The sequence below is a fragment of the Saccopteryx leptura genome, chromosome X (assembly GCF_036850995.1).
Source record: "Saccopteryx leptura isolate mSacLep1 chromosome X, mSacLep1_pri_phased_curated, whole genome shotgun sequence".
In the NCBI taxonomy this organism is placed as follows: domain Eukaryota; kingdom Metazoa; phylum Chordata; class Mammalia; order Chiroptera; family Emballonuridae; genus Saccopteryx; species Saccopteryx leptura.
Window position 1 is genome coordinate 17338301 of NC_089516.1, and position 25717 is coordinate 17364017.

At 45.3% G+C, this 25717-nt stretch overlaps 1 protein-coding gene across 1 annotated transcript in view; it reads left to right on the forward strand.

Moving 5' to 3' along the window:
* The window catches only part of POLA1 (DNA polymerase alpha 1, catalytic subunit), a 340212-nt gene extending 315511 nt beyond the window's left edge, over positions 1-24701 (forward strand). Inside the window, exon 37 of the mRNA XM_066356660.1 lies at positions 23563-24701. Within this exon, the coding sequence (XP_066212757.1) occupies positions 23563-23708 (146 nt within the window). The 3' untranslated portion in view covers positions 23709-24701. The remainder of the gene's footprint in view (positions 1-23562) is intronic.
* The last annotated feature ends 1016 nt before the right edge of the window (positions 24702-25717 follow it).

The window sequence follows — 25717 nt, forward strand, 5'->3', positions numbered from 1 at the left end:
GAGAAAAGTTGCTCTGTTCCTGTATGTGCTCTGCCCAGGGATCAAACCTACAACTTTTGTGTTTCAGGCTGATGCTCCAATCAACTGAGCTATTCAGCCAGGGTGGAATATAATTTTTTAAAGATTTTATTTATTAATTTTACAAAGGAGAGAGAGGGCAGAGGAATGAGAAGCATCAACTCATAGTTGACTAACTTTAGTTGGTCATTGATTGCTTCTAGTATGTGCCCTGACAGGGCAAGCCCAGGGTCTCGAACCAGCAACTTTAACATTCCAAGTCAATGTTCTATCCCAGGCGTCCCCAAACTACAGCCCACAGGCCGCATGAGGCCCCCTGAAGCCATTTATCCGGCCCCCACCACACTTCTGGAAGGTGCACCTCTTTCATTGGTGGTCAGTGAGAGGAGCACTGTACGTGGCGGCCCTCCAACGGTCTGAGGGACAGTGAACTGGCCCCTTGTGTAAAAAGTTTGGGGACCCCTGCATCCACCGCTCCACCACAGGCCAGGTGACAGGATATAATTTTTGAAGTTGCTAGAACCTGAAAGTGGGCTTCAAATAAAATATTCAAACCTTAGAGAAAACTGTGAGCTGGTATCGTGTCTACAATAAGACTTCTGATGGTGATGAATGTTCTTTATTTTATTTTTTGACAGAGGCAGAGTGAGGGACAGACTGGCAGGAAGGGAGAGAGATGAGAAGCATCAATTCTTTCTTGTAACTCCTAAGTCTCCTTAGTTGTTCATTGATTGCTTTCTCATATGTGCCATGACCAGGGGGCTACAGCAAACCGAGTGACCCCTTGCTCAAGCCAGTGACCTTGGGCTCAAGCTGATGAGCCCATGCTCAAGCCGGATGAGCCCGCGCTCAAGCCAGCGACCTCAGAGTTTTGAACCTGGGTCCTCCGCGTCCCAGGCCAACACTTTATCCACTGCGCCACTGCCTGGTTAGGCTAGTGTTCTGACTTTGGAGAGGACCCTCCCTTCCACTCGTAGAGTTCTGGGCAAGCCTATGAGCTGGGGTGTATGTGCACAGCCACTGGGGGATTTTCTTTGGCTCCTTCTTTCCCCGGGCTCCCCCACCTCTGTCTGAGCACCTGTGCTTCTAGGACCACCAGCAGACCCAGAAATTTAGTTTCAGTCATTTACTCTGATGTATCAGGAACCAGCCTGAGCTGACAAGGGAGTTCATCTCGAGATCAGGAGACTCCGAGCCCAGGGCAGGAGGGCAGCGGGCCCAGAGCCGGGGCGACCACAGGCCTCGTCTCCACCTTGCCCCCTCCCCCGGGTCCTCTCGTGCACATCAGCTTGTTAACTCTTTCTTGAATTAGAGGGGCTTCCTCTGCTCTGGGCACACACGGACAGATTTGCTCACCCTCTGTTTCCTAACCAGAACTGAGTCAGGATGTCTTCCTCGTTCTCTATCCCAGTCCTGACCGCCCCGGAAAAGGGCCTGGCCCAGGGGCAGTGTTAGTTGTGTAGACTACCTGCTGGGACTCACGGTTGGTGAGGGAGGAGACCGACAGTCCAGAAAAGTTTTTCCAAAGGCCTGGCCGCCACAAATGTGAACATTACTGTGCTTGTCTAACCAAGGTCTGGGTGGAGCCTGTGCCACCTTCCTTCTGACAAAACGAGAGTTTTATGTTTTTTGTTTCTTTTTAACTACTTTTCTTGAGAAGCTAAGAAATCTACAAAAGCAAGTAGGCTTAGGGGATGTTTCACTGTGTTTCGTCACTGGTTAGCTTGCCGGTTTACAGTCACTGGCGCCACAGTTGACAAGGCACTGGGTTCCTGGTACTTTTTTTCTTCCATCACCCAGTTCTTCTGGAGAAACTTCTTCCACTTGACCTGCAGGGGCGCAGTGATACAGCATCGACCTGGAACGCTGAGGTCGCCGGTTCAAAACACCAGGCTTGGCCTGACCCGTGGGGGCGCAGTGGATCAAACGTCGACCTGGAAATGCTGAGGTCGCCGGTTCAAAACCCTGGGCTTGCCTGGTCAAGGCACATAGGGGAGTTGATGCTTCCAGCTCCTCCTCCCTTCTCTCTCTCTCTCTAAAATGAATAAATAAATAAAAATTAAAAAAAAACAAACCACACCAGGCTTGCCTGGTCAAGGCACATATGAGAAGCAACTACTACGAGCTGAAGCTTCCTGGTCCTCCTTCCTTCTCTCTAAAATCAATAAATAAGATCTTGAAAAAAAGAAACTTCTTCCAAGTTGTAGATCTGGGTCCAGCCTTCTAGGCTAGGTTGAGTGTGCTGGCGTTGGGCTGTGTCCACTCTAAAACAGCTTCGTTGTCCTGTCTTAGTCTTCGTCTTGGTACACCCACCACCTCCCTCTTCCAGCAGTTCTCTGGGGAATGCAGGGGTTGCACTGTCTCCCTGCCCGGGCTCTTCCAGTTACCCAAGATATACCGTATTTCCCCATGGATAAGATACACCCTTTTTTGAAAAACTTGAGGTCTAAAAACTGGTTGCATCTTATACAGTGGTTGTAGTTTGGTTTTTTTTACTTGCATTTCCCTCTTTTTCGTGCAGATGAGGAGTTGTATGAATTTTATGATGAATAAAATGAATTCAATAACTTTATGTAATACTTGTTTTCCCCCACATTTCGGGGCCCCAAATTAAGGTGCGTCTTATACATGGGGAGACACAGGATTCATTCGCTAACTAGAAAGGTTGACTCTCCTCCCCGTTATCTGAACGGGCTTCTCCGTGATCTCCCAGAGTTGGGAGTCCTCCCTACGAGCCCCCATCTTTCTTTGGTGATCCATCTGTGTGGCATTGGCTGCTGTCAGGGACTCAAAGCAAACCGACATGCCCAGTTTTCCCCATAGACCTACCCGCCCCCCACCAGGCTAGCATTTCCTCTTCACGGAGATGCCCTGAAACAGGGGTGCCCGTTTTCAGAGCCGGGATGTCCTAAATTCAGTGTTTGAACAGTCCTTTCCTCGCCCCACAGTCTCTGAGTAGCTCACTATTCCTCATTGTTCAGGTTTGCTTCTTTCCAATTAAATTCCAACCCACCCGGTATTTTTTTTAATAGTCACTTAACAATTGAATGATGGGAGAAATCCTCATGCTGGGGATGAGTCCTGGTATTTATGGGCACCTGTGAAGAGTGAGTCTAACAGCGATATGGTTATCCCTTACGAGTGTACTTGGACAGTGGCTTCAAATCAGGAGCCACTTGGAGACATTTGACAAAATCTGGAATGTTTGCTACTAGCATCTATTGGGCACTGGGTATCATAGAGTGGACACAGGACAGCTGCCCGCAACATAGCGATTGGCCCGCAGTGTCAGTAGGTTGAGAAAGCCTAGCTTAGGGCTGGTGAGGCGGCCATGGCAGGGCGGGCTGGTTCCAGGGTCTGGGCCGCTGTGCTGAGTGCTGGGAAATCTGAGCCACTGTTCTCTCATGTCAGAGGCCACTAGAAAAACAGAACATGGTGAGGATTTTCTGGGCACGACGAAAGTGGCCCTTGGTCTTTGGGTGTAACCTGGCTGTAGACAGTGGTTTACAGACTTTTGGTCTGGGAATGCCTTTACATGCTGAAAAGTATTGAGGGACCAAAATTTATTGTAAAATAACAATAATAAACTCATCATGTGTTAACATAGAAAACTTTCACATGAAAATAACTATACGCTTCTTTGACTGTGAGAAGAGCGGTGTTTGAAATGTTTGCAAGTCTCTTTTGTGTCTGGCTTGATAGATGAGAGCTGATTTCGCCTGTCGGCTTCCCTACTCGGTCCGTGGGAGCGTCGCACCTCGTGGAAGCCCCACTGTAGACTTGTAATGAGGTGGAAAACGACAAATAATGTCTTAGTATAATTTTGAGAAAGTTTTGACCCTGCGTACCCCTGAAAGGGTCTTAAGCACCCTCCAGGGGTCCCCGGCCCACACTTAAAGAGCAGCTGGTCACCCTGGCTGGGTTGCTCGGTTACAGCATTGTCCGGATACAGCAAGGTTGTGGAGTTCGATGGGGGCACGCACAACAATCCACCAGTGAATGCATAAATAGTGGGACAGCAAATCGATGTCTGTCTCTGTCTCCCTCCCTCTCCCTTCCTCCCTTTCCCCCTCTCTTCCTCTTGCCCTCTCTCCCCCTTCCTCTGTCTAAAATCAATCAATTAAAAAAAACATTAAAAAAAACAAACAGTTGTTCTGGTTGTAGGGAGTCTATGACCCTGACGGGGAAAAAAGTTACATCTTTTTATTAGCCTCTAACTAGACTTTAGCATTCCCTCAATTGTGGGTGGAGGCCTCAAACTCCAGTGGTGACAGAGCAGCTATGATTTTGTCACCAGTGGAAGTCAGCAATATTCTCAGATGACATTATGCTTGTTGTAGGCATCTAAACTATCGTTTATACTCATCATTGCTTTGAAATCAAAGTCTCTGCAGCACTAAATCTTGTCATTTCATGCTTTAATAAGAAAGTACGTATACTACTCTACTCTGTTGTCAATATTTTGATAAATATGTTTCCGTGCCCTTGCTTTCCTTTGTAATCCTCTGTGTTTTATTTTACCTATTTGAAAACATTCTGAGAAGGGGGTCACCGGCTTTAGTGAACTGCCAAAGAGGTCATTGGTATAAAATCCTTAAGACACTTCGCCCTAGAAAGTTACAGAAAATCGTCACTAGGCCATTTGAGGGAAGGGACCTGGGCCAGAAGCAGTTTGAGATCAGAAAGTGTTCCTGGAAAGCCAGTTCAGGCCCGCCACCATGGGCCTGTGCCCTGCCCACGTCTGCGCAGCCGCAGCTGCAGGGTCCTCACGGTCAAGTGTTCAAATGGACACTTCACGAAATAGTTCAGCAGCCCGTAAAGTATGTTTTAGAAAGGTTTCCTTTAAAAGTTCCTATAATTCATGTAATAAATTCCAGCCTTCTCTGCAAACTCCGTTGCCTGAAGAATTCAAGAAAGCCAAGGTTTTCCAAATAATCCAAGTACCCAAAGATCAGTATGGCTGATTACAAACAGCAGGTTCTTTCCCAGAATGCGTCCACTCCCCAGACCTCAAAAACAACCGCTTGTGACTCGCTCTGCTGCTCTTTCTAGTATTAGCCTCCTTATCTCTAAGGGACAGGCACAGAGTGCATTATCCAGCCGTTCCGTACAGGGGACAGTGAGGATCTGGCGCCCTGCTCCCCCCACCACGCATGTGCGCGTATAGCAGGTCAGCAGTCAGCATTCATATATGCATGCCAGCCCTTCCCTCGGTTATCCAAACGTTCACTTAGTCCAGTTCAAACATAGCTGGCATCGGGCTGAGGGGCCTCGCCTGATGCACACCTGTTGTCCTGGAGCTCGCCCCTTGCCCTCATCTGGGTACCACCCTCACATTTCACTGCGTTCACGCTGCTCATGTCCTAGGTTCTGTATCTTTGTTTACTATTTCTCTTTTGGGGAGAGGTACCTCTTCCAGTAGCTTCCATAATGCATGAAGTTTTTGAGACCTTGCTTGTAAAATGTCCTTAATCTACCCTCACACCTAATCAATGGTTAAAGAACCATAGGCCGGAACTCAGTTTCCTTCAGAATTTTGGAAACATTATTCTGCCTTTTCTGAAAGCCTTTCCAATCAATTCCCAGACCTTTTTAAACTGCTTGCTCCTTTTTAGGAACTTGCGGGCGTCCGTTGCGCCTGTGGGCACCTCCAGGATGGTGCCCTGGCCTGGACGCAGTTTTCACTCGTGGTGCTGGGCCCTGGCCAGGCCTTTCCACCCAAAACTCGCATCCTCTAGCTTTGGGAATTTCCTTGAATTTCTTCTTCTTTAATCACCTCGTCTTCATTCCAACTGAAGTTTTTTCTTTCTACTATTATGCTTTTAATTTCTAAGAACCTTTTATTGTTTCTCAAGTGTTCTTGTTTCATGGATGTAGTCTTTCAGTGACTTGAGATACTTTCTTGTGAGGCTGGTCCGATTCCACAGAGAAGACTGTATAGCCTCCTCCCTGCGGTGAAGGCTGGGGATTAGCCTGGCTGCTGACATCTGAGGGGAAAGGGAACTTGGGTCCCAGCATTGGGTACTGACCCAGTGTGCCTGCTGACACCCTCGCCAGAGAATGAGTTTCTCCAGAGCGGGGTCTGGGGTCTGGTCCTGAAACATACTTCAGCTGGTCTTTGAAAGACACCCTTCAGCTGCTCTTCCAGAAGGCCCTGGGGCGCTGGCTCACGGGCCCTGGGGAGGCGGATGGGCCCAGCCAGTTTCTGTCAGCCCTCCCCGCTGCCGGCTTAGAACCCGGCTTTCTAAGACCTGTTACGGATATCGCCTCCCTGCCTCTGCTTTCTAGCTTTTGCCTTTGGCGCCTCCACTCCTGTTCCCCTCTTTCCTTGGAGTTCCTCATGCCTTTAAAAAATCTTTGAGGATCATTTTAGTGGCGATGTAGGAGTTTGCAGAACTAAATATGTATATTTGGTGTACCATCTTTAACCAGAAATTTGAGAGTTTTCACTGTAGGCTTTTTTGTGCATTTTGAATTTTCTTCACATTTATATTCTAGGAATTTAAAATTATATATTTGTAAGCAAAGCTTCCTTCTTTGTTGTTTATTAAAATTAAGAAAGACATGTCCACTTAAATCAGTCCGGTCATTTGGGCATTCATGAACTCCTAAGGCCTCAAAACAATGAATGGAGGAGATGTGCAGGCCCTCGCTAGTTCCTCCCACCCAAGCCCAGTATGATCGGAAACGGTGGTTTTTTCCGCTTTTGGTTAGATTGTAGGTGAGCCCCACGATTCAAACTATACAGTGGTAGCAAGTATGTGAATCATAGCACTGGAGTTGACATCTATTGATCACTAAGTGCCAGACACTGTTGTAAGCATGTTCTGTGGTTTAACTTATTTAGTTCCCATAACAACCTTACTAAGTAGGTGCTGCCATTGGCCTTATGTACAGATGCAGAGGTGGAGGTACACAGAGGTTAAGAAAACTGTTCGAGGTAACAGAGCAAGTTGATGGCAGAATCGGGATTCACTCAAAGTCTAGCTCTAGAGCACATTTCAAACTTAATGATGTGCACAATGCTAATTGTTTGTAAACTGTGTGAATAACTGAAATCAATATCCCCCGCCTGACCTGTGGTGGCGCAGTGGATGGAACGTCGACCTGGAATGCTGAGGTCGCTGGTTCGAAACCTCGGGCTTGCCTGGTCAAGGTGCATACGAGAAGCAGTTACTATGAATTGATGCTTCCCACTCCTCCCCCTGCCATTCTCTTTATCTTCTCTCTAAAATCAATTAATAAAATCTTTAAATAAATAAAAATGATATCCCCAACTTTGTTACAGATGTCCCCAAACTTCCTTAATGGACCCAATTGTACTAACTTCACCAACTTAGTTTTTCTATGCATAAAACTTGACAAACTGGGCCTGACCTGTGGTGGCACAGTGAATCAAGCGTCGACCTGGAACGCTGAAGTCACCAGTTCAAAACCCTGCGCTTGCCCGGTCATGACACATATGGGAGTTGATGCTTCCTGCTCCTCCCCCCCTTCTCTCTCTCTCTCCTCTAAAATGAATAATAATTTTTTTTTAAGTTTAAATTTTTAAGAAAACTTGACAAACTTATTTAGAGTAAGGGGGGAAATTTTAACTGTTTGTGTCAAATAAAATTTTATTAGCAGAGAACTGGTTGCTATTCAGATAATGCCATAAAACTTAATTTGCATTGCATGAAAAAATGCAAATTGGCCACTTACCCTAAAATAGTATGAGAGAATCCAAGTACTAACACATGTCAATATTCCTCTTTCTCCCTTTATTAATAATTGAGGGACACTTTAAAATCATAAAACATTACATAAAAGCTTTAGAGGAATTCGGATTTTTTTACTAGGCAGTCATCTTTTTATAAAATTGACATCGCTGTTAAACCATTTTTACCTTGGGTTAGAATTTGAGTGACTTAATTCTATTGCTGACCGAGTCATACCAGGTCACTGAAACCTAAAATAAGTATGTTCTAAGCCAGGGGTAGTCAACCTTTTTATACCTACCGCCCACTTTTGTATCTCTGTTAGTAGTAAAATTTTCTAACCACCCACCGGTTCCACAGTCATGGTGATTTATAAAGTAGGGAAGTAACTTTACTTTATAAAATTTATAAAGCAGAGTTACAGCAAGTTAAAGCATATAATAATAGTTACTTACCAAGTACTTTATGTCGGATTTTTGCTAAGTTTGGCAGAATTAATCTTTATAAAACAACTTACTATAGTTAAATCTATCTTTTTATTTATACTTTGGTTGCTCCGCTACCGCCCACCATGAAAGCTGGAACGTCCACTAGTGGGCGGTAGGGACCAGGTTGACTACCACTGATCTACGCATTGGGCGACCATTACCTACTTAGAGCCAGCATCCACTTAAGACACATTGACTTGTTTCTCCATCACGGACATGCCAATCCGTCCATCAGCAGTGTGCCCACGTTGTCATTAGCTCTCTGCTCAGGAAAGGATGGCAGCAAGATGCACGGGAAATGCAGCGACGTCTCTTTGGTCAAGAGTTAAGACTATTGTTCTGTATGTCAGCCCATGCGCCGCTAACACATTTTTTACAAGAATGCATTTTGTGCTTTGATTTGACCCACAGTTCATCTGAAACCAGGCAATTACACTTATAATAAGGGTTGTGCTGTCTAGTTTGTCTCCATCCTGAGAAATGTCAGAAAGCGAGTATTCTGCATGTAAAGAAAACATGAAAAATACAAGTAGAAGCACCTACAGAGTGCTTTCACTTACAGTAATCGAAGGGCAGCGGCGGGGTGTTGGAGCAGGAATCCAGAGGCAGACAGTGACGCCGCCTCGGTGTTTAGGTGGAAAGGCCGCCTTAGCAAGTATAATAAAATGAGATGACAAGGGAAATTTTGCCCCGTGAGTTGGGGATGGGGGAGTAACCTGCAAAATCACTAGCATCCATGCACTGTGGAAGCGATTTGGACCCTGTATTTTCCTGTCTTCCTTTAAAGGATGGTAATTTTCCATGAGGGATTTGGGTTTCTCTGTGTGTGCATTAATAGGGAGATGGAAAGAAAGAGAGAGTCCCGAATTAAAATCATTTTATGGTAAGTGTCTGTGCCTTTTCAACTATATGCTTCTCTTTGTAGGACTCTCGAGTCAGGAAAATCATTCAGGTGAAGACTGTGCGTTTTGATGTTAACAGATTCTACTCTTACGGATAGACAGACCGGTTAACAACATGAAATGAGGCAGTGATGGTTTTCGAAATGAAATAATGTCTGATGTGACCTCGAGTTTCTCTCTGAACTTTGGCCATGTTTTAGGAAAGCTAGGAGGGAAGGAGCAGCTCTGTCAAGCACAGAATTACCCACAAGGGAAAAACTTAATCTAAATACTGAGAGAGAAGCCTGTGTTCTCTTGCATGATATTTAGCCGCAAGAGCAAGGAGAAGGATGTTTCTTTCTTTGTGTAATGTGCAGTAGTTACAATAAACACAAGATTTCCAAATCTCAGAGGACTCTCTTGACAGTTGCTTGATAACAGCTTTTTTCATTCCATAGTTTTGACAGTTTGTGTGTGTTGCCATATCTAGTGTAAACTAAAACATCACTGTCATTCTGTTTTCTTTTGTATGTGGCTTCCTTTTTTTTTATCTTTAAGATAATGAAAAAGATGGGCTTTTCACTGGTAGACTAGAGTAAGGCAAATTGTGTATGGAGATTAGCATGTGTTTATGAGTTTTGAAAGATCCAAGTTGACAGCAGAACACTGCTTTAAATAATTTTTTCTCCATATTGCTTCAGTAAAAGTGCAAGTGGGCTGTGTAAGTTTTCTCTTAATCTTTTGATAAATAGCAGATCTTAAGGCATCTGTGTGGGTTCCTAGATTATTTATCGGTGATAATTGAAAATGAATGGAGACAATAAACATCGCTAGTGCTCCTGGCTGTGCGCTGTTCCTTGTCAGTTACCAGGTCTTACCTTGTCCCTGGCGCTTCCAGCCAGTCCCCAGGTCCGCTTCCTGTCACCTGATGGATTCCCCCATCCCACCCAATTCTGCCAAATTCAGAGCTAAGTGAAGTCATTGGTCTGGTTTAGAAACAGCTGGGTTTCGGTGTAGTGGTTTATTTATCTGGTTTTTGTTTTTCTGGAATAACTCTAGAAGCTAGATGGCGTAGGCACCAGAACCTTCAGCCTGGCTGCAGGGCATGCGACCAGCCAAGAGCGTGTGTCAGGGTCCTAGCCGCCTTTACTCATCAGAAGCAAACTCCTGGATTCCCCACATTCAGAAAGGGTGCCAATTCCTGAGAGACCTTCCCCTTCCCAGCCCCGATAACCTTTGATTTGTAGAATCCTCGGTGAGGTTATTTTGCCATCAGACCAAATTTGTATAGCGTAGCAAAGCTCCCGATGCCGTCATCTGGCAGGTTACAGACAAATTCCAATTATTTTTCTACTTGGAGCTATTGTTAAACACTACAAGCTAGCTGACAGTAAAATTATAAATACAGGTGTTGTCACACTACACTATAATCAAGAGTTTTAATTTGAATTTTCATTTGGAAAGTCTTTTCTCCCCCCCACAGGAAAGTGGGAATAGAATTAGTTTTATTGACAGTGAAAAGACATTTTGAAAGCTTCCTAAATCATTACCTGTATTTAGCAGGAGGAAAAATTGTATATGTCCATGTAAAAAGAAGAGTTTTATTATCACATATTTACTCATTATATTTGGTGGTAAATAAAGCGGGAAAGACATGTTTGACACATGATTGACAGAACCCACTAGGTTTTGCTTCATCAGAACAATAGGCAGACATAAATATATATTTTGCTTTTGTTTTGTTCTGCTCTTACTAATGCAGACCTGTAGACAAACTCTTGTAGCAAATTAAGTACAGCCTGTTGGAGTCTGCAGGCAACGCTCAACTTTTTATTAGACGATTTTCTCTTCTCGCCCAGATGCATCGTCTGCGGTGCTCTCCCCCCACATGGTGGTTGGAGTGGGTTCCCCCTTCTCGAGTCCCTTTTTTTTCTCTCTCAAGGCATTTAGTGTCGTGTCTGCCAGATTTCAGTGATGAGCAGCGAATTGCTTTTAAAGTGGGCATTATGCCAGTTCAGCAGCACAATGGAAAACCAATCTTCCACCGTTCTACTTTTGATGCTGTTATTGTAGCATTTTAGATAACTGCTGCCACAAAAAAAAAGGGAAAAAAAGATGTGCTCAATTGCTACCAGTTAGTCAAGTTAAATCCAGAGTAGCATTAAAATTACTCTGAAAACTGTTTGTCAGAGGTCATTGCCGTCGGTGGCTGCGGCACATATGATAGATGTTCTGGTGGGGTTTTTTTTCCTTTTATTATTACTGTGACTGACCAGCTCTCTAAATAGCCCTTCAGTGCCTGTTTACTTATTGTCTAAACCTCCCTGTTGAAAAAATGTGTCAAACAGAAACGTTGAAAAGTTTCTTTAAAGTGCTTGAAATAGCAGGAGAGTGAGTTGTTCAGGGTGCTAGAGTTTGTACAGTATGAAAGCAAAAAAAAAAAAAATTGGGAGAGCAAGAACATAATTCTCTGGTTTCTATAGCAAGATTACTGTTTTCTTCTTTTTATCTTCACTTTTCAACCACTGGGTTACTGTTCTACTTTTTTTTTAATAGCACAAATGGAATTTATCCTCTCCCTCTCGAGTCCCTGCCCCCTCCCACTGGCTGTGCTTGTGAATGAAAGGGACTCCTACTATGACTGGAGGACAGATGGCAGCTGGATATGTTGTATTTGATGTATTTTGGATTGAGCCACATTTTTAAATTCAAGCCAATACATGGGCTATTTTGAGGCTGGCAGTAACACTATCCTTCAAGCCTGCTCCATTTCCTCAGAAGTTTAGACTTTAAAAATTACATAAATAACCTCCTCTCTGTGCTCAAAATAATTGAGTTGTGATCTATTAGATGCGTTGCAGTGATAATAAAAGCAACTCGGATTTCTGGACTGTCTTTTTTCTAAAGAGTATTTATTTCTCTTTAACGCTAATGGATTTTTTGCCTTATGTTCATAATATCTGTGATGTCATCAGACTCCAAGCCTTCCGAAAGCAGGCATTTTTACCTGTGTTGTTCGTTCATGTATCCCAGGCTTACAACAGTTTCTGGTGCACAGTAGGCATTCAGTAAATAATTGTTGAATGAGCATGCTTCTCCTGTGGGTTCATGAAATTGTAGTATATTTACTTATTTGTATGGTTTATTTTTTAAATCCAGCTGGAATGCCAAATTGGGCTTCTGAAGAATGGGATATCAGTAGATACTCAATAAACTTTTACTGAGCGAACAAGTAGAAAAGGCCAAACACAAGTTATTTGCCAGTGAGCGATGTGGCCATTTGGTGGGAGAGACGGGGCTAGATTAGTGAGGGTCCCACCAGTCCGTGTTTATGAAGTCTCCAAGTCCCAGCCTTATGGTTTCCCAGAGTTCTTCCCTGGGGATCATATTGGTTTCCTGGTCTCATATTCAGGTACATTTCAGGGCTGTATTTTCTTCAGTTTCTAGTTTAGGAACATTAAAACTTTTGCTCAAGCGTGTAAGAAGAGGTACTGATAATAACGCAGTCAGTCTTCATAACCAGCCCGTTCCCTAGTGCCATCTACACGAAGCCATTGCTGCAAGCTCTCCGGCAGAAGTGCTTCTGTCTTAACATGGGAAGGGGCTGCCCTGCATGGCGGCACAGGTGCACGATGGCGGGTAGACCTCCCTCGGTGCCGTTCACCATCCCTGTGGAATTGTGGTTTAGGCATTCTGTGATTTTGTCGCGTCCGCTGCGACGATCTGCAAAGCGAAAGAAATGAGAGGCTGCTTAACTAGGTCAGAGGCTTCAGAGAATCCAGTGACTTAATCAAGAACTGTACCATGTAAGAAACACACTGCATTCATTGCCTTTTAATCACTGAGTAAATGTGACAGAGCTTTAACTGGATAGCAACAATTTGCAAATCAATAAGGCCCATTTTGTAATTAACTTTGGACTCAGCATCCAAAAGGAAATACAGTGAAGATCATGACAGTAAAAATGAGGAACGTTCTTTCTTTACAGCTAAAAATGGGCACCTTAAACTTATAGAAATGGAGCTGGTGAGTTTTTCCAACTAACAGATTCTCTCGAAAAAATGTCTTGATAGAGTCCATTTGTTTAAAATAGCAGATAAAAACCATTTTCTTAAGTTTTACCACAAGCGTTGTGCATTTATTTGAGAAGAATCTGCACCGTGCAGTAGAACGCCCCCTAATGTGTTCACTGCGCCCATTCATCTCCAGTGTCGTTTGTTCTTCACCCCGAAAGTCCCCAATTTTAGCCAGTGTTGATTCAGGATGCTAGAACGAACCTATTTACTATCTTCCCTGTGTAAAATGTTGATGGTAGGGCCTGTTGGGGAAAACTATATGTAGTTAAATCTGTTCTAATAAAAACCTGAGTTCTTATTTTAGTTTGTTCTTTTGCTGTTAATAATGAAAGGTGTAAAATGTTACCAGATACTGCTTTAAAAACTGCTTCTAGTAAAGAACCCCGTTTGGGAATCGCCAGGATGGTCAGTGTTTGGGCACCCTTGGAACAGAGGAGTCTAAGGGGACCGTCTCTTTCACGAGAAAGCCTTCTTCGGTGGCTTTAGGTCAACCTTCCTAGTTCTTGCTCAGTTCTGTAGGGAGAATTTAAAGGCCACTCAGCTTGTCTTTGTCAGTGGCTTCCGTTAGGCTACGTTGCCTCTCTGAGAAAGGTTCCTTCCGTAGGCCAGTCAGTTTCCTTTGAGCCTGGATGTTAGTTGTGGTAGAGAAGGGATGCCAATATTAAACTAGCTTCCTTGGGACGAGTTCCGCCACCCGTCACCTCCCCTGGACAACGCTGGAGTCTTTGGTCAAGGAGAAGAGCTGACAAAGAAGGGCAGTGGCCATCTTGATGACCAACTAGCTAAGATTTTGAGATACATGGTCAATTCTGATGAAAATCCTACTTAGGGAGTGTCACTGATATATTCTGGAAAGGAATACCGTAGTCTTTGTCTTTCCAAGAGTCAAAAACACATTAGCTTAATGGAAGAACTCATCCCAGAGTGAATGCAACATGTCATTGCGTAATACAGTGTGAGAAGGTAAAGGTTGCTAAGCCTGATACCCTGCAAAATACTGGTATTTCAGACTCCGTGGTTGGTTTTCTGAGCAGCCAATTTTGTTTAATACACTGCTCACAAAAGTGAAGGGATCAGGGAACATGCAGATACTCCAGTACTTTCAGCCTTTTGTATAGTGCATTTTCACCAATGAGATAAAAGTTGGTTTTGCATCTCATTTGCATAATCGAACAACTGTCTTTGACAGAGAGTCAGAGAGAGGGACAGACAGGAACAGACAGACAGGAAAGGAGAGATGAGAAGCATCAATCATTAGTTTCTCGTTGCACATTGCGACACCTTAGTTGTTCATTGATTGCTTTCTCATATATGCTTTGACCGCGGGCCTTCAGCAGACCGAGTAACCCCTTGCTGGAGCCAGCGACCTTGGGTCCAAGCTGGTGAGCTTTGCTCAAACCAGATGAGCCCGTGTTCAAGCTCGCGACCTCGGGGTCTCAAACCTGGGTCCTTCCACATCCCAGTCCGACGCTCTATCCACTGCGCCACCGCCTGGTCAGGCACTTTTCTGATATTCTTGTTTAATAAAAAAATAAAATGCTTCTTTTATGGCTTCATGTTCATTTTGAAATATCTCCTAATTTTTGTGAGCAGTATATTTAGTTTGTATCTGATGACTCAGAAACCTAATATCCATTTTCCATAAACGTTCATTCTTGAGCAGCCAAAAAAATATGTATCCAGTACAGAATTTGCTGTCATACATTTTCCTTGGGTAATGAGTTTGATGGCAAGCAGTCATTTAAAAGTTTGCCTTTGGCCCTGGCCGGTTGGCTCAGCGGTAGAGCGTCGGCCTAGCGTGCGGAGGACCCGGGTTCGATTCCTGGCCAGGGCACACAGGAGAAGCGCCCATTTGCTTCTCCACCCCTCCACCGCGCTTTCCTCTCTGTCTCTCTCTTCCCCTCCCGCAGCCAAGGCTCCATTGGAGCAAAGATGGCCCGGGCGCTGGGGATGGCTCTGTGGCCGCTGCCTCAGGCGCTAGAGTGGCTCTGGTCGCAACATGGTGATGCCCAGGATGGGCGAACATCGCCCCCTGGTGGGCAGAGCGCCGCCCTATGGTGGGCGTGCCGGGTGGATCCCGGTCGGGCGCATGCGGGAGTCTGTCTGACTGTCTCTCCCTGTTTCCAGCTTCAGAAAAATGAAAAAAAAAAAAAAAGTTTGCCTTTGACTTTCTCTCTCTGCTTTCGTCTCAGACTTCTTAAGGCCTTACACTTTCCCCCATCTTTTAGGCATTCCACACTGAGTCACTGAGCTTTTCTTTAATATATATCCCAACAAGTTGAAATAATTCTTCCAGTTTTCCTGTGTTCCAACCATTTATCCAGGGCAGTGGCTTCCCCTGAGAGGCCGTTTCTGAGATGTGCACCCGTGACCCCAACCACAGTTCCAGTCATTTACATGGATCCAGGCTGTCCCTGACCTGTGACACAGGCTGTGAGAACGGGAGACTGGTGAGAAAGGGAGGCATCCACAGGATTAAGGAGCAACCAAGGCAAAGCCCCTGCTCTTTTGCCTTTACCCCCAATAGGACAAGAGCTTAGCTGGTGACACTGTGTCTGGGCCAGACGGGCGTGTGGAAGCCATTTTCTCGGTGCCCCTTCTGCATATGGTCCATTGGCACTGGACCATAGCTTTTACCACCTTCCTAGTGCCATCATTGTCCATGACTGACATTTGTTGAGCATTAACTTGATCCCAGAGACTGCCTGGGTACACTAACCCTTCAAACCATTCATTCATTCAAGTGGTGGAAAGTAAGTGAGGGCTTGCCATTCAGAGATCAGGGCCCAGGAATGAGTCCAGAATTTCTGATTCTAAAGCCGATGACAACTCCCAGTCTCCAGTGACTGCTCTTAATACAGATGTGTTTCCTTGCCCTCCCCTGTCCGCTCTCCCACCCGAGAGCATGTGGGCCCATGCCCACACCCACACCCTGCTAGCACTCCAGGGTAAGTGACTTCCAGGTCCTGTGGGTAGTGCATGTCACCAAATAGCGTATTAGTCAGTCTGAATTGTTTTGAAGGCACCCAGGTTTAGAAACCATGTAAGTAGACATTAAGATGATTAAGCATCAAGCTTAGAAATGGTGTGTGAGCATAAAGCTATTGTGTACACTTCTTGGATATTGTTGGCAGACACAAACCTTTGAACAACTGACTTCTTTGGGATGAATGGTAGTGGTGGAAAATGTTATTTCAGTGCTATAACGCTGTGAGGTCATTGAAATCATATATACCTGAAAGTTTTGAAGCTTTGGCACTCAGTGGGGTTGGTGTAAATTGATCAGGATCTGGGAATCTTTAAAAAGCAAGCAAACACTCATATTTCTCTCTCACACACACCCCTTTTCCCACAAAAGCCTTTGAGAATGGAATTGGGTGGTAAAAACCCAAATGGATACATTGAAAAACAAACTTCCCAGGTGTCTATTTTTCTACCTGCCGATCCCCGCTCTTCTTGAGCACTCCTGACCTGGGGTCTGTCACAGAACATTGATCAGACATTAAGGTATTTAGAATATTTCCATTTTCTCATGACATCATGGGTATTATAAAATAGCACTCACATCAGATTGCACTGTACTTGCTGTCTGTCCCATCGGTTTTGATTAAATTACATACTTGTGGAATAGAATGTGGTGAGGGTGGGTGGCAGACTGCAGGTGTAGCCATTCTGGGGGTCTGGGGAGACATGTTTCTCCTGGGGCAGTAACGGGTTTATCTTTAATAAAATTTACTTTCCCATTGGAAACTGATTGTTCTTGAAATTCAACATTTGCTTTCTACTTTTTCTGCCCAGGTACAGTACCACTGAACCACTTGGAGAATAAAATGCTTAATGTGTCCAGAGCCCAATTCTGATAAAGTGTATGCACAGTACTCTCGTATATTACACACAGTAGTACAGTACTCTCATATATCACAGTGATGGCTCTTTTTAAACATTTGGGTAGTTTTAGCCCTGGCCAGGTCGCTCAGTTAACTAGAGCCTTGTCCCAAGAGGCCAAGGTTGTGGGTTTGCTGTCCTGTCAGGGCACAGACAAGACTCATACAATGAATGCATAAATAAGTGGAACAACAAATCGATCTCTCACTATCTCCCTCCCTCCCTCCCTCCCTCCCTCCCTCTCTCTTTCCCTTTCCCTCCTCTTCCCTCCCTTCTTAAAAATCAATCAATCAATAAGTAATTTTTAAAAAATAGACATTAGAGTAGCTTTTAAAAATTGTAATAAAGTCATTGTAATCCGTAGAACATGCAGTAAGACAGATACATGTAAAATACAACCTGTATACCTGATTGCAGGTAACGGAGTTAAATGTGCCAGCAATTTCCAACACAGTTTGATATTTCCTATAATAAAATATAATGCAAAAAAATTAAATATCCAATATCAATGGATTCTAAATGGTTTGATATTTCTTTTTGTCCTTTCCCATGAAGAGTAATTTATTTCCCTTTTTAAAGTGTGGGCAGAATGATTACTAGCGCACTGTAATGTAATTGTGTTGCATTGATAAAATAAAAATTGTCCTTTATCTGTGTCCTGATAATGTTCAATTTACAGGCTGGCTTCTCTGCCACCTCTTCAGTGCTTTGAGTATTCCACTTCTCCTCCCTTCCTGCTCTGAGAGCGCACAGAACTGTTTGAAATCCACTGGTACAATTGTCAAATCAATTATTCATTCTCTGCAATTATGCTCGCACAAAGAACATTTTGCTGGTCTGAATGATGATTAAATTAACAGCTATTCCAGCTGCCTGATAACATCTAATAGAATATTCATAAGCCCAAAATGGAATGAATTATCTCCATTAACTTCATCATGCTCACTTAATTACATGCTTGTTATTGTATTTACACCTTGTTAGATACCGCTGAAGCTGATCCAGTGGTGGGCCGGGAATTGGAAGCGTCTGTCATGGGGCAGTTGGAGCGCGTTTTGTAGGAAATGCTATTTATTTTAAATGCTCCACCTGCTGGGAGCTGAGGTTAGTCAGCAGCACTGAGATGAATTGGGAAACGGGGTGTAAAAAGAAATAATGTGCTTCTGACAGGCTCCGTGGCTTTTAAGTTGCTCTCATTCAGCCACTTCACAAAAAATTATTTTATTCCATCTCTCAGTGATGATGACATGATTGCTTTTGGGTAATCATTTACCATTCTGATTTTATTTTTTGAAGTAAATTGTCTGAAGTAATAGGTTCTTGGAATTACAGCGTGCCTTGCTTTTTTCTTAGAACTTTATTTAAGCTTGTCTTCCAGCATTTAACCTGAGTCCCCTCTTTCGTCTGATCTTCTAACTTTATTTATACAACAGTGCTTAATGATCCTGCACAATGTGTTTTTTCGCCTCTCTGCACCCCCCCAAATTCTGTCCAGTGTGGTTGACGGTACTTTTTGTAACCTCAGCAAGGGGCCAGTGTGGGCAATTTTCTTCCGACACGACAAATACAAACACCCCAAACCCAACCCTGATAGAATCACTTCATCCAGCTGAAAGGAAATGTTTGATCTCTTTCAAGGTGACTCTTGCTCCACCGCAACATGGTAAGGGCACCGCTCTGTCCTTCTATTTTTCACTCTGGATGTGGCATTCTTCACTTTGGCTCTCCCTGTCTCCTCCCTTCTCCCATCACCCCTTGCTCGCTCCCAAACTTCCCGTGGCCAGCCCTCCCTAGCGGCGGGGCCGGGAGGTGCAGCAAGCACCTCCATTCACTGTTCACACCCACCTGGGCTGCAGGAAGTCTGCGTTTACTGAACACGAGCCAGACCAATAGTGGAGAGAATTATCATCTCACTCCTAAATACTGGTCAGACCAACTGAGTAGAACACTTGAGCTAACCCATGGATATTTTATTCTGTTTGAAGGCTGTATTTCGGTATCAAAAAAAAGAGAGAGAGAGAGAGAGCGAAAAGGGAAGATAATTATTTATAAGTAGGGATGGAGCTGGATAGCAGACTAACGGGGAGGCTCTTCGGCCTCAGGAATCTTTCAGCGTCCAAGACATGATTTAACGGGTGAGAATGGGTCTGTAGGCGTCGGTTCATCCATAAACGCCCTGCATACTGTGTATGTGTGCCTGGCACTGTGCCCTCTGAAGTGTCTCTAAATCAGCACTGACGAAGCTGATGGTTTTGATTTCTTATTCCAGCTGAGAAATGTTTATGTACCTGTCCTTTGACTCGGGGCCCTCAAAGCAGTTGTCTTTGCAACATGGATATCACTTTGAGACCTTTCAGATACCACTCATCGGCCAGACTCAGTTATTGATTGATACGCAGGAGAAAGCCAGCCAGGCACAGGCTCTTCAGAGAGGTTGAACGGTTTCGAACCATAGAAAGCCCCCCATTCCTAAAGCTTCCTGCGTTCCACCCCTTACACGGCGCTCCTGTTGCATTGAGAGAGGGAGGCTGCAGATTAGAAAAGGTGGGAAAGCTGAGAACCGTACGGCGGGAAGCCGTGCAATTAAAAAACTGACTGAAATTATTACCTGATTTCATAATTGACAGAATATTTAATTCAGATATAGTAAATTGACACACCTCTACACGGAGACAATTATGACTGACTGTATAACACCTGACAGAATCAATTATAACTGACTGTTGTTTGATACCTTTGCACAGAAATAAATGAAACAGACATTCAGAACAGAGACAGCGCTGCCTGTGTGCCTAAGCCTGCCTTAATTAAAATAAAATAACCAGTAGGCGCTGTTAAAATGTCTTTGCCTCCTGGTTTCTAGTTCAGCGTGTTTCTTTAAGTCCAGAAAGGGTTTTACAAAGAGTAAAGCTGGAAAGAGAGTTTAGTTTTACTGACACCGACAAAATATCTGAGGTAGAGATGGTTTCCTTAGCTGGGAGGAGACTCCTCTGTTTCAAGTAGTTCTAACATTTTAGTTTATTTTTTTTAAGAAAGAGATAGGTTCCTTTTATTATTATTTATTCATTTTAGAGAAACAGAGAGAGAGAGAGAGAGAGAAAGAGAGAGAGAAGCATTCATTTACAGTTCCACTTACCTATACACTCACTGGTTGCTTCTCGTGTGTGCCCTGACCCGCAGATCGAACTCACAACCTTGACATCTTGGGATGACGCGCTAACTGACTGAGCTAACTGGCCAGGGCCTAAACATTTTATGTGATCACTTGACTTGTAAATAAAATATTTAAGATAAGTTCAACTTGCAGATGATGGCCTAGTCCATTTCATATAGAAAGTACTGGAACTTGCATGTTTTCAGGTTTTAGAGTCTAATCAATAGAAACCAACTTCCAAATTAGCAGTTCGTTTTATTGTCTGATAAAACATTGGGTGAATAGTTAATATCTAGGCTAGCTTGTTTTTTGGTTTTGTTTTAATTATTTCCATAGGGGTTGGTAATTAGCATGAAACTCAAGGACCAGAGTATATAAGCTATAAGCGGTAGAAACATGTTCCTCAGTGTGATTCCCAGGACAGGTGGCTCTGCGTTGCTGCTGTATGAAGATGGATGTCGTCCAGTGATACTGTAGTCCATTAGAAGTTTATTTTGCCGATGCGTTTGTATGTAGGAAGAGCACTTCCTTCCCTATTGCTATGAAGTTTGGAGTTCTTATCCTGGTTGTTGAGACAGTGACAGCCACGGCCAGTGGCATCTCTGAGGACCGCTGCCATAGCTCCAGATCTTCTCAGCCTCTTGCCTAGTGGCCTGTTGGAATCTTTGGACAGTTGTCCTCAAGCAGCTGACCTGCAGGGCCCATGGCCATGGCCGCTTTACCAACTCCCCAAACCAGAGACGGGAGAAGGAATGGAGTTTCAGTGGCCATATTAAGTAGTTTCCACCATTTAACACCGGTACTTTCCCTTGAGTTCTAAAATAGCAGGTGGCGCATTATAGGACACAGGGTGAGGGTTTTAATGTAAAACCTAACATGAGTGGCCTCGGGGCCTAACATGGGGGACAGAAAAACCATGAAGAAGGGGTGAACCCTTTCCCCTCAGCTCCCAGCCCCGTGGCCTGCGACAGCTCGTGCAATTGTTCCCTAGAAGATCTTCCATGCGTTATTGATTACATTCCCATCAGGAAAGCAAGGGGGAGCTTTTATCTGCATCTCAAGCTGGCGTAGAATGATGCCTTGGCCGTATTGACTGGCCATGGCCGACGCTGGTGATCGCAGTTGTCTTTTACGAAGAAGAGCACCAAGTGACGCTGGTTGTCATTCTGAGTCTGCTGTGTGGCAGCGTAAATAGTCCCCTTTCTAACCAACCTGGTGGGAAAAGTCAATATCCCATCAGCAGAGGAGGTAAACACATCAGGAGCTGTGCCCTCTCTCTTCCTCCCCTGCTTCGCATTGCCGCCGCTCTTCCAGTGTGCTGTCCCCGCCAGCGCATGTGGCTGTGTCATTCACATGCACGGGGTGCCAGCCAGGCTGGCCTGCGGGAGCAGCCGCCCTGGTCGGGGTCATTGTTGCCTATTCCCAGACTCCGATAATTAGAACCTTCAAAGTGTCTTTCTGTGGTCAGTTAACGATGCGCGCCTTCTCTCTCTCTTCTTGCTTACATTTTTCCACCCCCTTGGGGCATTTCAATCCTTTCTACTAAACTTTTTGTTGTTGTTTGAAAGGCACAGTTAATGTAATTTAGCAAAGGTTGTGGAGAACCAGTGCGAATGTGTAGCTAAGGAGCAAACATCTTGAGGGCGAGTTTTTGTTCTGCGGGTGTTTTGTGGGCTTCAATATCGCTGTTGTTTCGGTGGCATTTCTCCTTCTGTGATTGACATGGTTTCCTTCTGGGGGCTGTCCTATTCCCGGGGCTGGGCAGCCCGGCTCCCCCAGGTGCTGGCCCACCTCTCTCCGGGAGCTCGGGAGCTCTGGCTACCCCGGTTTGCGTTGCTCCATCCCTGATTGCCAGCTGTGTGACCGTAGGCAAGTGACTTGACCTCCCAGTTTCCTCAGCCAGAAAATGGGGAATTGTTTTAACAAGTGAGCCTTTCCAAACACCTCACAGCGTTCCCAGGCAGCTTTGAACAAAAACTGTGTCATCCATTCTGGGCAGGATTGGCTCCCCCGGGGGTCACCCTTGCTCCCAAAAGTTCAGACCTGGGTGTCACGGTGCTACTGCTTGTTGAAAAGAAGCCTGTTTGGAGGTAGCAGGCTCTGGCGAGGGGTGGGAGGGGTCTTCTTTCTGGCTGGTAGTGCCCTTCTCCATCCAAACTGGGAGGCCTGGGGGGTGGATGGAAGGAACAGGAAGCAGAGGAGGGGAGGCTGCATACCCTAAGTTCAAAGGCACACAGTGTGGACAAAGAAGGAAAAAGCAGTCTGGCCAGTGAACAGGTGCTCTCCAAACGGCGTACCCCTCGTCTCTGTCTGCAGAGAAAGTTTTCTGTGGCAGAAGGACATAGTCCTGAGGGACAAGAAGAAGCCAGCTGGCCCAGCTGAGCCGGGGAGTCGGCACTGGGAGACCCAGGCTTCCTTTGAGACAAAGTATTTCTTCCCACATCCATACTTCGCATGCAGTGGTGTGCGGGTGCTCAACAGTACTGTGCAAGCGGCACCTGCAAGTGGCGCTCACCTTGCCCGCTACACGCGGACACATACCTGTAGTTCCCATCAGTACAGTCAGCCAGGTGCTGAGAAGTGGTAGGCAGGCAGACTAAAGAATGCCTTCCACAGGGGAATCTCGAGGTCCCGGCCCCTACTGCCTGGGACTAGCCCAGCCCTGGGACTATGAGGCCAGCTGAGTCATGGAGCTGCAAATACAACCTGAACCACCTTCTCTCTCTCTTTTTTTCTTAAGCCAGAGGCAGGGAGGCAGAGACAGACTCCAGCATGCACCCCAACTGGGATCCACCCAACAAGCCCCCTACGGAGTGATGCTCTGCCCATCTGGGGCCGTTGCTCGGCAACTGAGCTCTTAGCGCCTGAGGCGAGGCCATGGAGCCATGCTCAGCACCTGGGGCCAACTTGCTCCAATTGAGCCATGGCTGTGGGAGGAGAAGAGAAAGGCACAGAGAGAGAAGGGAGAGAGGGAGGGGTGGAGAAGCACTTGGTCACTTCTCCTATGTGACCTGGTCAGGAATCAAACCCAGGACATCCACACACTCAGCGGATGCTCTACCACTGAACCAACTGGCCAGGGCCCAAACCCCCTTCTCTAGGGTGTGAGGAGTACTGAATGGTCTTTACACCTCTGGGTGTAAAGAAGGCATAGGGAATAGAGTCTCAATAGATTTGTAATGACTGGACGGAGTCAGATGGGTACTAGACTTACTGGTGGATTGCCTTGAATGATATATAAATGTCTAATCACTATGCTGTACACCTGAAACTAATATAATATTGTATGTCAACTGTAATTGAAAAATAAAAAGAACCTTTCTCTGAGACTTGTAATCCTTTATTTATTTTTTTATCTTTTAGATAAATTGAGGAAGCAGTATTTTACTCCCAAAGTTCGTCAGGACTACAAAAATCTCAAGAACATAGCAGAGCAGTTCTTGTCCCAGAGTGGCTATACCGAAGTGAACCTCAGCAAACTCTTCGTGGATTGTGCTGTGAAATCCTGAGGACGCCGCAGAAGTGGCGTGGCCAGGTGGCTGGCTGGAGAACCGCCGCCTCTGGAAGCCCATCGCCGCGCCCGGGGTTCTAACTGCTTCTCTGCTTCTCCTTTCCTTGGGGACTGCATCTCCTGTGTGTGTGCATATGGCTCGGGACGGGGGAGTATTAAAGGGATAGCAAGAATATTTACCAAGCATCAGGGAAAAGCAGAACAGCTTTCTACTACAGTATACTGCGTTCTGTTGAAACGAGACCCTGTAGCCCTTTTCAAAGCACCTGAAAAGCTAGCTGCTTTGGGTTTGGATTCAGATTTGGGACTGGATTTCTCCGGGAAAGCTCAGTGAGGGAAGAGGAATTGATTGAGAGTGGCTGGAATGCCAGTGACCCCAGGCCTTCAGCAGAGGTGCCCCCAGACCCACGTTCATGGAGTCCGGTAGGAGCACTAACATTTTGCCTTTTCACACGCCAGTTAAACCCAGACTAATCCCAAGGCTTCCTAGCCACTGGCTCCAGGAGTGGGTCCTTTTCAGTCTCGTCTTTTATATCCATGGGTGAGGGGGAGATTTAGAAGCCTGCACTCACAAAAACAGATTAAACAGGGCTGGCTTGTTTATTGAACTGCTCCAAAGTTCAACACACGCACACTGGCCAGGTGTTTTATCCTCAGAGGCCTGTCCCCTGAAGTAGCAAGTCCAGGTACGGGGTTATACAACGGGGTAGCACATTACAGTAACTGCATAGCCTATGACAGTTCATTAAAATGGGTAGCATTAGGGGCAAGGTTAATTGCCTCTGGTGCTATTTTTCTCACTTCTGCCCTCTTTGCCAGAACCTAACATATTTCAGTATAGCAGTCCTTTTTTACAATATTGATAAGTTCATGCTTACAAAATATATTTCCCCTATGCAACTATGCTGTGTTTTTAAACCTTTTACCGGTGTGTTTTCATAAAAGAAAAATATGTTGTACTTTTTTCTCCACATAAGAATAAAGTTTTCTAAAGGGAAACCAGTTGAATGACTCCTTATCAGGTATGAAATGTTGACCAGAGGGGTCAGCCAGGGATAAGGGACCCCCTCCCAAATCTCAGTCCATTAGAACTCAGCTCTGAGATGCCGGTGTGGTGTGTCCACGTGAGGGGCACTCTGAGACTTTCTGTGGACTTCGGCTCCCTCGCCCTCCTCCTTGCTCTGCTGTCTCTTACCCTCAGGTTCCAAGTAGAAACACTGGGTTAGGGCCCTGTCAGTTAGTCAGTTAATGCCTTGGTACTTTGGGCTCTACAACCTGTAAAAGTCTTTTAGAAACTAAGGGATCAGTGTGGTCTAGCACTGCTGTTCCCATGTAAGGTCATAGAGGTGGTTCTGCAACGTGTGTTTCCGGAGCCGTGCCTCCCGTTGCTTTCTGAGGACGAGGCATGTTCTTGATTTCTTGGCCCTTATGATAAACACCAAGAGGGTTATCCTGAAGGTGGCCATCAGGAAACTCCTGGAGACTCAAATACCTTCATCACTGGTCTGTTTCTTGTCTCTGCGTCTAGATTGTAATCACTATGAAGGCAGGAACCAGTTCTGGGGAGAGTCTTTCTAAAGTCAGTCATGTCTTAGAACAGTCCTTGACCTGACACGGTGGGTGATGTTTCCTTATTCCCGTCTGCAACTCCAGATAAGTTAAGAGGCTTTTTCTAGGAGGCACCTAAGCGTACCAGAATTTTATTGCAAGTTGAAACTGCAACTTTGAAAAGAAGTTGCAGTGGCTCTCTCTTGGAAGATTGGAACATGGCATACAAACTTTTCTTTTGAGAAAAGTTTCTACTTCTTGATTTGCCTCACTTGATAGCGCAGTAGGTCGAGCATGGGTGGGATGAAAGGGGCAGAAATACTGCCCACTTCTTTGCCGGGGGGCCCACTGAAATGTCTGCACAGGCTCCCTGGCATGGGGGCTAAGCTCCAGCGCTGAAAGGGAAGGGGTGAAACAAGCAGGGTTTACACCAGAGAGCGGCAGGGACTGTCTACAGGG